Source organism: Coloeus monedula (genome assembly GCF_965178545.1).
Source record: "Coloeus monedula genome assembly, chromosome: 11".
In the NCBI taxonomy this organism is placed as follows: domain Eukaryota; kingdom Metazoa; phylum Chordata; class Aves; order Passeriformes; family Corvidae; genus Coloeus; species Coloeus monedula.
In genome coordinates, this window is record NC_138791.1 from 6947440 (window position 1) to 6960367 (window position 12928).

Sequence of the window (12928 nt, forward strand, 5' to 3'; positions counted from 1 at the left end):
TGTTGTTTTTCTGGAAGTGTTGCATGTTTGAGTTTGTATTTGGTTTGACTTCTCCATGATGCTCTTCAGAACTCTGAAGACAGCGCTCGGATCTCCATCACCTTTTTCCGTCTCTTCCGTGTGATGAGGTTGGTGAAGCTGCTGAGCAGAGGAGAAGGAATCAGAACATTACTGTGGACATTTATCAAATCATTTCAGGTTAGCACAATTTATTTAAATTGGCTTTATAATTACAACCATTTATACACCAAATTTTATGGAGCAATACCCTCTAGAATGTAAAAAAATTTTTTTTTAGTTAATGTTAACAATAGTAGCATATTTAAATACATTTCCATCCTAGTGCCAAAATAAATTTCACCAATTACTTCAGTGAGTCTGAGGGTCATTCTTTGTCATTTAATATTAGCTGTTACTGTGAGATTTCTATGGTACTTCCTGGAAAAATATTTGGTATATTTAAAAGAAGTAGGATAGGTTTGTTATACATAGATCTCATGCTTCCACACATTTTATTAGATGACTTATTAGAAGAAGAATTTAACACATATTTTACATAAAACCAATTTCATAAGTGTAATAGATACTTGCGTCATTGCTCCTGAAAACTGACAAATGTGAAGTTAATGAAACTCTGTAACTGTATAGAACAAAGTATCTTTGTGTTGTCAGAATCAGTAATGAAAATAAAATTAAAACACTAAAGATTCTTCCCTCTGGATTGCTGGCAGAAGTAGCTTAAAATACAATGAAGCTGGTATTCATTGCATGCAGCAAAATACTAAGAGTGACAGGCAATAACATTTTAAGCACTTGCATAGGAAGAAAAACCTTGGAAAATCTGTGTTGAACAGAGACTTACTTTTGAAAATGGAAATAGAATGATGGTGTGAAATTATTAAAAGACAATGCACCTGTCCCTTTCTAGGCTCTGCCTTACGTTGCCCTTCTGATAGCCATGCTGTTCTTCATCTATGCTGTCATTGGAATGCAGGTAATGAGAGAATTTTTTTAGCATTTCAAAACAGGTTGGTCTGAGGCTTGTTTCCTAAGTTGCTTATTGAAACATTCCTTTGGTAGTGGTGCTGTGTATAAGGCAGAGCTATCAGAGTAATGAAAAATCTTTATTTGGCTCTAATTTTCTTGATCAGGAAATTCAAAAAGACACCAGAGAACTTTGTGTGCTGCTTTTTTTTTTTCCTTTCCTTGTATAAGTGATAAATTTACTGCCCTTATATGACTATCATGAAAAATCTAAAGTGTAATGAAAGTGTGTTTGTGAAATTTCATGCATCCTGAAGGAAGCTTAGATTGCAAGGCCTACAGCCTCTGATAGCACAGGTCACTGGAATGAAAATCAAAATTCTGGTTTATTGTAGGTATTTGGAAAAGTGGCCATGAGGGACAACAATCAAATAAACAGAAACAACAATTTTCAGACTTTCCCCCAAGCTGTGCTTCTTCTCTTCAGGTGAGTAAACCTTAACTCTCACTCAGTGCATCCCATTTCACTGATGTATGAAAAATGTGCAAAACATGTTTGCAAGTGAGAACCAATTCAGCTCAACAAGCACATCCTGTTTGTGGCTGTGTGCTGAGTGTCCTTTGGCACAACAGGGTTCTGTAGTGAGGTGATACAGGTCTAAACTCATTACAGCTCTTGTGAAATTCCTTGTTGGGGCAGTAACTGTCTTCAGGCAGAGCCCAAACGTAGTCAGCCCAGATATCAATCCATGTGAGTATTGGGAAAACTGCAAAAGACTCTGTCCCTACTGAAAACTTTAGAAGTACAACTTCTGTGATAGTTCAAAGAAATGAAAAGTTATTGCAAATGTAAAGAAATGAACTGTTCTTTACGTTTGCTGAAGAGTTGACAAAAGGTAAAGGCTGTAACTTGCAGAAGGGAAATATCAGATAAACCATAGGAAAAACTTCCTGAAGGTGAGGGTAGCTACATCTTAATGTGGGGTGGGGGATTATGGGATCTCCGTCACTGGAGAGCTTAAGAACAAGGCAAACACATTCCAGGAGTGCTTCAAAACGTCCTGGAACAAGGAGAGAATGACATGGGACAGGGATGCCTCTAAGGGTGACCACCTTGAGCAGTCTCTTGCCTGAGATTCTGTAATTCAACTCCTGTGCATTGTTACTCACCTGGCTGGCAAAACTGGGAGGATATTCCTTATCTGGAACTAAAGGCATCACCCACTGAGATCTAAACCACTTTATGCCTTTGACACCAGGTAATGAACAGAGCCAAAGATGTCATAATTATATAATTGTCTTTTAAAAATTTGAAATCATGGGGCTATACACAGGCTTTATGCAACTGTACAAAAAATGCAATAGCAGAAATTAGAGACAGGCATTTCTTCAACCACAGAGGACAGTTCATCTTTTGCAAACATGTACTTTGAAATTTTATGACAGGTTTTCATACACAACACTGCTTTTGTACACAATACCTCTGCTGCAATAAGCATTTAACTTGTAAATCACAGTTTGGGCTTCCAATTTTTACATGCAAGCGTCTATGGTGCATTAATCTACCTTATAAAATGTGTCTGCATTGTCAGATTGTGCTTGTCAGTTCTAAAACTTGGTCTGTACTTTTCTTTAATTAGTTTCTACTCTGAAATGTTCATAGTCTGTCTTCACATTTGTGCTTATACAGCTTCCAGTATTTTCTCAGAATGTAACAAGTTAATGCATTTTTAATCCAACTTGATCAAATAATGCTGAATTTATCTTTGTGACATTATAAAGGTGTGCAACTGGAGAAGCCTGGCAGGAAATCATGCTGGCATGTTTGCCTGGAAAGCGCTGTGATCCAGAATCTGATTATAATCCTGGGGAAGAATACACATGTGGAAGCAATTTTGCCATCATTTATTTTATCAGTTTTTACATGCTCTGTGCATTTTTGGTGAGTTTAGCTTGTGCTTATCAACAGCAATGAGCTTTGGCATTTTTGCTTTCTTCCGAATGAAGCGTAGTGAGTTGAGAGAATGACTGAAGATCCTATATCCAAAATATTTGGCAAGGTTATATTTTTCCATACAGAGTCTTAAATCCTGTATTTTATGCCAATTTTTACAGTGAGAGTGGTGAAACACTGGCACAGGTTGCCCAAAGGGGTGGCAGATGACCCTCATGCCTGGGAACATCCAAGGTTAGGTTGGGCAGAGCCCTGAGCAGCCTGATCTGGCTGAAGATGTCTTTGCTTATTGCAGGGAATTGGTGTAGATGACCTTTAGAGGTCCTTACCAACCCAAACTATTCTATGATTCTAAATTCTCACGTGTGAGATTTTCTCCTGACTGCACATGTGTGCAGGGTGGTTGGCTGCACATTTCAAAGCTGAATTAGTATTTTGATAGCTGTTATTTTGTGCATTTCTCAATGGTGCCATTAAATATTCATTAATAATAGAGCTGCAATTCCCTTGACTTATTAGTAATGCTGTTTGTTTTGTTTAAACTTAGAATTTGGATTTGTGTCTCTACAAGTGTCTTCATGTGAGGCACATGAGAAGTGAACAATAACCTTTCACCCTAACCTGTGTCAGAATGGATTATTTGCTCGAAAATAATTGTTGAAATATGTTTTTCCTCATTGCAGGTGTCTGGTATAAGCTGATTGATTTGTTTTATTCACAGTAATCGTTTCCTTGCAAAAGGAGAGTGGTCCACCAAAATTCTGTGAAGTGATGTAAACATATATGTTCTGCTGCTCTGTATCACCTTCTGTGCTAACAAAATGTATTGTCATGAAATTGAATCCTATTGCTACAGAAACAGTTTCCTGAGATACACACTGGGCCATAATATGTATATTGCACCCATTCTTCAGTTTCATATAGTGGAATCTGGCAAACCGAGGAAGAGAAACAAAACCCTGTTGCAGCCAATGTCAGAACATTGAGTACTCTAAAATAGAACTGTGTCATAATTCGATAGACTTCCAGTTAGGCAGTTAAATGCAAGTATTTTCTGTGCTATTTGATGATATTTCCCAAAAATCATTGATCTACTTGTTTGAGTTCTTAACCTACTACCTATTGAATTTAAAAAAATCAAAATAATCGAGGTGGATTCTTCCTAATTACTTGTTTGGGTTTTTTTTAGATTATAAACTTATTTGTGGCTGTCATTATGGATAATTTTGATTATTTGACACGTGACTGGTCCATTCTGGGCCCCCATCATTTGGATGAATTCAAAAGAATATGGTCAGAATATGACCCTGAAGCAAAGTAAGTTAGATCATTTCTCTGGTATAATTTATTTAGTGAGAACAATACAAGCAGAACAGGGTGTATTTTTTGGGAGTGGATGTTTGGTAACTGATGTGTGTTGGTTCTAGGGGAAGGATAAAACACCTTGATGTGGTGACGTTGCTGAGACGGATTCAGCCACCTCTTGGTTTTGGCAAGTTATGCCCTCACCGAGTGGCCTGCAAGGTGGGTTTCACCTGATTTTCTCTCCAACTGCAAGATGATAAAGCTGGAGTGAATAATAGTGTGTAATACAATATGAAGCAGTGAGTAAGAAAACAGAAAATAAGTGGGAATTTAAAATTATATAGAATCTGTCAGGCAAAATGTTTAATTTTGACAAGGATTAATGGCATTTTAATGTAAAAGTTGAAAAACAACACAAAGGAGATGAATGCTGGTGGATTTCAGAATTGAGGATATTGTGATTTTAGCAATTTCATTGGGAATAAGATCAGACCTGTTAATTAAAGGATTGTTACAACAGTACTGTACTTTAGATTTCTTGTATATCTGTTTTATAAATAGGTAAAGTTGATGTGTGAACCATTGGGTTAGAATGGAATGTCTCAAGGCATACTTAAAGCAAACCTCTGTCTATATGCTAGCATCAATTATTCATTGAGTAATGCTTTTAAACTAGAATAGAAGAAAATCCAAGTCAGACATTAGGAAAAGATTTTGATAGGTGAAATTGTATTCTTTTGGCAGACAGGGTCACAGCAATGCTGCTCTAAAAGGAGAACACTGATGCAGGGATGGACTGACCCAAAGAGAGAAGCCCCTTTCACAGGAGTTCAGTGTAGCTGGCATAAGAGACTCACAACATCACTGAAGAGTTTCCTGAGGAGTAAATGGGCTCAGACAATTAAGACCTGGTGCTCTTTATGGAGCATGAGGAACCCCTGGGAAAGCTGGAACATGACTACAGCTGGAGGCCATGCCCTGAAAGAGATGCTTTTGTCCTTAGTACTGGCACAGCGTGACTCACAGTCAAGAACTTCAGTGTTTGAAAGTTAGCTCAATAAATAGCTCAAGAAAACTACTGTACATTTTAACTTTTGAATAAGCATGCATGTGATTAATATCAAAAATATTGGCTGCATATTATACACAGCTAGGATGGAAGACTCAACTTAGTTTTGAAGAGCTTACATAATTTATGTTCCTCTCACTAATACTATTTGGATACGTCCACTTTTCAAAATTAACATTACAAATCTTTTTCAAAGAAAGGTTTTTTCAAAGCAAGCAGCATCAAAATTTGTTCCTTTTCTCATTTTCAGAGGTTAGTAGCCATGAATATGCCACTAAACAGTGATGGAACCGTCATGTTCAATGCTACTTTATTTGCTTTGGTTAGGACTGCTCTAAAGATAAAAACAGAAGGTAAGGTTCTTCACTGTAAAGCCTTTACTGCACTTGTCACAAAGCACAATAAGGAAAAGTTACAATTTATTTCTTTTGTTGGACATGAGTAGGGCTGCCTTGGTCTTGCTGGATCTGGTTTGCTTTTGGATCATGGATTGTATTCACTGTTGCTAGGAATGATTTGCTAGAAAATGAAAGGAAAGGGAAAGTGAGGCCAGAGGCAAAGATACGTCAGAAATTATTCTGTGTTTTCATCTGGTCAGATAAAAATGTGCAGCAGTGGCATAGCAGGAGTTCTACTTCAAGAAATGAATGAACTCCCCTTCCCGCCCAATCAAGGCACTCCTTCCTCACTACCTTTTAGCTCAGTGGTGCAACTGCAGCTTTTGCACACTTGAAAGCAACATTCCCAATCTGGTCAAGGCCAGTTCTGACTGGGTTGAATGGATTTCTGTCATTTGTATTAAAGAGAGAAAGGTTTTTAAAGATAGTGGAATGTTTCAAAGGATTTTCTTTCTATTTTTACACATTTTTCAAATTTTTTTGCCATCTTTTACTGCTTTTGGTTCCATTTCTTCTGCTGTTCTCAGGAGAATTTGGGTTCCACTGGCAATAACAAACTTAGATTAAGGCCGCTCAGGCATTATTGTGGTTTAGGTGAGCACTGCAAGAGATGAAAAATTGCTCAGTACTTAGTTGTTTGAACTTTCAAGCCTGTACAGCTGAGAAATTACAGTGATTAAGTAAATAAAGGCTCAGCTTTGGATCAAGGAAGAAGTGGCTTGTAAAGAGCAAGTTGTCACTTTCTGGACAGTTTAAGCAGAAGGAGCGGCAGAGTGAGACCAAGGTCTAGAAGTCACATTTGATGTCTGCAGTGCTCCAGAGCTGGATTTGAAAGCACCAGGAATTTGATGTCTTATTCCCCTTTTTTCTCTTTAGTTGTGCCATTGTCTGCTACATCACATAGCCTGGGCTCACCCCAAAGGATCTCTATCACAGTCTGTAATTGTATACAGCTAATTAATATTCAAAGGATTGTTCATTGCACCTGGTTGAACCATCCTCTGTTTCCTATTTCCTTGCCACAGGTAACCTAGAGCAAGCCAATGAAGAACTCAGAGCAGTCATAAAGAAAATATGGAAGAAAACAAGCATGAAATTACTTGACCAAGTTGTCCCTCCCGCTGGTGGTCAGTCCGATAAATTCTGCTGTGTGCTGTTCTCCGTGCATGTTGGTCTTTCTAGATTGTTAGGAACCAAAAGAATAAAACTGCTAAATTTTGCAATTATAATGTCATTTAAGGACAACAAACAATAGCAAAATAAATATTGAGACAATTATATCCTATTGCAGTAGATAATACATATGGGACTGATACGTGAGACTTAGTTCAGAAAGAGAGGAAAATGCTATGACTATTTTCTTGCTTGAAAAAGATACCTTATTAGACCTAAATGTAGTCTTGGTTTCAAATCATTCAGCAAAATAAACTAGCTTGATTTCAATGCATTGAGCAAAACAACATGTTTTGTACTATGCTACATTATAGCTTATTTGCTTGTATATGTTGAACACTTTGGGGAGAAAAAAAAATTAATTGCCAGCTTAAATTTTTTTTTTTTGCTAAATTAATAAAGCAAGAAGCTAAATGATCTCAGCTATGCTAGTTTAAAACAGAGCCATTCCACAGATGATGGAAATGGTTCGGATTTATGCCTATAAGACTGAGATATGAATGTGGCCCATCTAAGGAGATATCTGAATTCTAATGACACCAAACATTTGTGAGAACTACAAGGCACGTTTATTAACTGCTCCTACGTGCCATAAAATGACATGTCAATATCTCTCTTTGTAAATATATATATTCTGATAGATATATATATTTAGCCTTTTTCAATATATACATTTTTATTATTACGCTGTAGTGTAGGTTTAGGTGACTGTTTTATACTTGCTTTTTCAAGTTTTAAAGGTGCAGGATCTGTCTCACTGTCACCCACACCCAGGGTATATTTACCCAGACATCCAATCCTCAGCTCCATTGTAATCCCCTGGTGTTCCTTGTAGTTTATTGCACTTCACAGTGCTATGGCAGCTCCCAAGACTGCTCAGACTCCAGCCCCTGCCCCGTGGAGGGGGATGCTGGGCCCGGAAGGGATTGCCCTGGAAGGGGATGCTCAGTGCCCGGAGGAGGAACACTGCCTGCACTCCGTGGAGCAGCATCTCCATGGCTGGAGGAGCCACTTGCTGTTGGTGTAGTGGCTGCTGGATAATAGTGGGGATGAAGCCAAAAATCTGGCTAAATTGACTCTCCAAAGGGGAGCTGATACTGCACATTTAAAACAACTTTTGTGTTCTACTCTGTTGTTTTTAGCCTTACACCTAAGTGCTTGCATGGCATAGATGAATCGCTTTGTTATTGTTGTAACTACTATGTGCTTGAGCTTTTTCTGCAGCCTCTGTTCCTTTCAACTATGAGTCTTTCCGAATATTCTGAAGCAATTCTGTTTTAGGGTGGTGGCATGGAATTAGTGTTGCCTCTTGCCAACTTTATTCCCCTACATTTTTATTGAAATCAAGAAGCATGCTTCAGAATAGCGAGCTCTGCCTGCCTAAATCAATCTGACAATGAACCTGTACAGATTACATTCCTAGAACTAATCTCACATAGTAATTCACTCTTAACTTCAGCTTCATTTCATTGCTGAGTATAAGCTGTGTATTTATTTTCAGCTATACTGAAATTCATTGCTAATGTTTATTCTGCAAATGTAGCTCTTCAGTGTAGCTAGAAGCCTGAAAACCTGGATGTGCTCAATTGATAGGAGACAGAATGGCTTCTGCAACCCAGTATAAATAGGAATGTGCTGGGAAGTCCTTCAGATTTGTGAATTTTCAATTCCAGTTTACTTTGTTCCTCTGTGGACTTTGTTACGATTTATCTGAAAATTGAAAATATTGCAAACCACCTAAAAAAAAAAGGCCAATACAGCTATTTTACATTCATATGCCATAGGAGTGTAAAAATAGCTTAGTGTACAGTAGAAATTAGTTTTGATGTTTAATATTCAATGGAAAATTGTCTATGGATTAACACCAGTTAATAATAACTGCTGATAATAACAATTTCCTAGGAGATGGAAAATTCTCTTCAATATAAATCAACAAAGCATTCAAATTCAATATGTTAAAATCACTTGCACTTAAAATTATTGAGAGGTCCAGTTTATAGTAGTTTGCACAGTATTACTTGTGCTGATATTACTGAATGTTAGGTCCTTTGTGAGTCATGTTCTCCAGAACACTTATTTGCAGAGCAGAATGAAAATAATCAGTATAGCAGGTTTTTTTTTCCCCCCTTGAATTATAAATAAATGCACTAGAAATAAACAGTTAATTCTTGGTACTGATTAAATAACTTTTTCCTATAACTCAGTGAGACTTTTCATAGTTAGAAACACATTTTCAGTACAGAAGGGTGAAACTGCTTTGCAAAAACATAGAATGTCAGTCAAATGCCTGATCTGTTGATAAGACTAAAGAGTAAGAGTACATAAAACTCACTAAGAACTCACCTGTATTCTCTAAACTTCCCAGTCTCCACCTGTAAATCCATTTAATCCTGCCTAGTACTTTCTGCCCTCTTCCAACAGCTTCCTTTTGAAATGATTCCTTTTGCCATCACTAATTGTAATTAGCAATTTGTCTGTTCTGTGGTCAGTTATGCTTAGCTGCCTTCCTACACCTGTCTATATCTGGCTATATGTGTGTAACTCAGAAAGCAGAGTCAAGGATGGCTCCCCTTGGCCAGGCATCAGTTCCTGTGTGCTCGTCTGCCATAGGACTGACTGTGCCTGTGACTGACACAAGCACCGTGCCGACACAGCCAGACTTCGGCGTGCACAGTTCAGTGAACTGGCACTGCATTTGTCTGATATGTTTATAAACAATTGGTGCATGTTCAAAGTGATCAATAAGGGCCCTTCATTTCTGCATCCTGGTATTTCACAGGTGGTGTCATCTCGGGCACAGTCAGTGGTGGTGCAGTGTCATAGCCTGACGTGAGACATGCTCTGAGTGCAACCCATAGCGGTGTTTGTTATATCAAGTCTGTCACTTCTATGTGCTTGTTCTTTCTGGGAGCCCTTTATTAACCCACTTCCTTAAAAGTTCTGTTCAAATACTTGAAATGAAATAGTGTATGAAGGATGGGGAAAGGCTTATCTGGGGAGTGAAACCAGAGCTATGTTGCAGATCAGTGGATTTATGTAAACTAGAGAAGGCAAGTTTACATCACATGTTGTATAAGAGATCTCATCCTAATACAATGCACCATTAGTCTCCTGAAGAGCTGCAAAGGAAGATTACAGGTGACCATCAAAGCAAATGTTCACAAAAGGTTTATTAATGAAATTTGTGGAGTCAACTAAAAAGCCTTTTATTGCTGAGATGGAATCCATAGACTGGTGAGCTTTTCTTGTGAGCTGTTCCTGATATTTTCTGCTACTTCTGTCTTTCCTAGCAGGAACTGAGGGGACTCTGACCTTTGAGGAATTGTCAGTTTGGCAGAGCAGGCTCTTTAATATGCTAAGTTATTTCCTGCAACAGACTGGTCTCCCAACCAGTATCTTTTGAAGCAATTATTATAATTATTTTTGTTTTGTTATCTTTAAAGACAAACTGCTGGGAGAAGATTCTGGGTGCATTTTGACTGTAGTTAAAGCCTGTCATACTTTCTCACATGCATACAGCCCATTTCAGACATTATAATGAGAGGAGCTGATTTGGTGTGGTAGGGATTTCATTTTGAGATAAATTCTATCAGAGAGGCAAAAATGGATTTTAAAAAGTATTGCCCATGGATTGGATTCCCTACCCTTTTTGATGAGAGCAAGTCACTAAAAGAAGAAAGTCAATTTAAATTAGAAAAACCAGTAATTACAGGTAAAAACACTACTACAAATACTATACATTGGCATATATTATTGATAAAATGAAGATGCATGGACAGTTTGTTTTAATCAAATGTTTAAAAAAGCCCATAATTTCTATCTGAGGAGTGTTAAAATGTGTCTGGGCATGTTAGATTTTCATGTTCAGTCAAGTCACGACTGTAAAGACTAACAGTTGATGCCTGAACCACACCAGTCCCTCTTTATGGACAGCAGGAGCCAGAAATCCTGTTGCAAATATCTACCTCTGGATGCTGAAAACCACGGGGAGATTGGACAGTACAGCAGGAAGGGAAATGGAACTTCGTGTCAGATAAATAGGGAAAAAAATGTGTGACAACAAAAGCAATGTTTTTGGATAGAAAACTATTCCTAGTTTTCTGGCAAGCATTAATCACCAAGAGATCAAACTTAGCTGAATGATTCAATGGACTCATAAACAGGCACATTAATTCTTAACCTGCTGTGAACCAGGCGATTTTGGTGTCCTTGCAAGGCACCTGCCTTTGGAAACTTTCAAAGCTGGATTTTGTTCTCAACAGTGACTCTGTAAAAATGGTACATTTCACTGCCCTGGCTGTTTGCCTACTGTTTGAATTGTACTGAATTCCCTGATGGAGGTTATTTTCAGCATTACAGAACTGACATAATACACTGGCAAGCAAATTTGGTTCAGCAGTGACAAAAAAAGAGATGTAGGCAGAGTCACTCTTGTGAACATCACTGTATGTGAGTCATAGTAGATTTTATTTAATCTATTTACTCCAAGTAACTAAAGCCATTACTTCAGCTTCTATGTATATACAAACATGTTTATGGTTTTGGTAGAAACTTATTTAGAAGTACATGAGTCTTGGTAAAGTACTGTATTTTATTAGGATGAGTTCACTTAACTGACTGAACCAAACCTGCTTGCTGAAACATTGCTTTTGAGCCTGTTGCAGGCCCCACTGTTGTAAGCTGGAAGCATAGTACTTGTTGCACCCATCACATTTTCCCCCCAAATCAGATGTGAGTGTACAGGCTCTTGATAAATGTGCTGACTTGGGAGAGATCTGTCTGGTCTGTTCATTTAGATGATGAGGTAACCGTGGGGAAGTTCTATGCCACCTTCCTGATACAGGACTACTTTAGGAAATTCAAGAAACGCAAAGAACAAGGACTGGTGGGGAAATATCCTGCGAAGAACACCACGATTGCTCTGCAGGTGATTTTTTTAATGTTTTTAACTAACCATTTTGTGAGCTTACTTGAAATAGCAGGTAGATGAATATTGATGATTGTGCAATGCTGCCAGGATTTTGTTTAGCTGGGACACTTTTGGCCCATATTCATCAGCAAAATAAAACCTAATCCTGCTATTCTGTCTCTAACAAGGTAAGTGCAAAAACTTATTCTCTATGGATTACCCAAACAGTAGCAATGGTTATAAAATTTCTTAGCAGGTCTAGCTGATAAATCAGTCTAAAGCTGCTGATTGGGTGTTGGATAAATAAAGCTCTGAGCTATCATTTATGTTCTTTGTTTTGCTTTAACTGTTCAATTTCTTTTGTTCCTACAATGCTACAAGCCAGTTCTCAGGGATCTTCCTACTGTGCATTGCCTCATAGTAAAGAGGTTTTTATACAGTATCATTTTTCTTAATTCTCATTGTTCTTTTTCTTTTCCACTTATGATATAATGAAATATCTTCCTATTGTTTTGATATTTGCAAATTCCGAATTCCGCATCCATCAATTTCTTTCACAGGAAGTAATATTAACATATGGCATTAATGTCACACACTTCTGTCTGTCTCTTAAAACAAGCTATCACATGGAAACCAGGACAATATATTTGGCCTTCTGTCTCTCAACAGGCCTGCAGCCACCAGTCCATAGAGTATACATGATCTAAAGAGCAAATTCTGACAACTTCTTTCCACTGGTACTCTTTGTAGAATGAACTTTGAAACAGGCAAATGGAAAGCTGTTCTCAAATAATTCCAGCCATCCTACACTGCACCATTTTTATTGGATTGGGACTTTGTGGATTTCAGTTAATGATTAGCAGTTTGCTACAAACTATATCTGTTTCTGATAGTTTTTTTATTCTGGTGCCAAAATTTAGGAATATGTTGTGAAAATCCCTTTCTAAAAGAGGAGAATTGTGTTAACTTGATTGAGATACTGTGTGTTAAAATCCTGTTGGTTTGTACTTCAGTTTAACAGAATGATCTTTGCCGTGTAAAGTGGGTAATTTGTTTCATTCCCATTCCCTAAGAATGTCTCTGCTGGCAGCTCTGACTCTCATTGTGTTCTGAATCACCACAAACATAAGAGATGC

At 37.8% G+C, this 12928-nt stretch overlaps 1 protein-coding gene across 1 annotated transcript in view; it reads left to right on the forward strand.

Moving 5' to 3' along the window:
- Positions 1-12928, forward strand: part of CACNA1D (calcium voltage-gated channel subunit alpha1 D) — a gene marked incomplete at both ends in the record, with an annotated part of 169678 nt that overhangs the window by 137597 nt on the left and 19153 nt on the right. Inside the window, 9 exons of the mRNA XM_082289118.1 lie at positions 70-198; positions 929-994; positions 1380-1471; positions 2767-2926; positions 4128-4255; positions 4366-4462; positions 5563-5665; positions 6736-6837; positions 11680-11810. Of these exons, the coding sequence (XP_082145244.1) occupies positions 70-198; positions 929-994; positions 1380-1471; positions 2767-2926; positions 4128-4255; positions 4366-4462; positions 5563-5665; positions 6736-6837; positions 11680-11810 (1008 nt within the window). The remainder of the gene's footprint in view (positions 1-69; positions 199-928; positions 995-1379; positions 1472-2766; positions 2927-4127; positions 4256-4365; positions 4463-5562; positions 5666-6735; positions 6838-11679; positions 11811-12928) is intronic.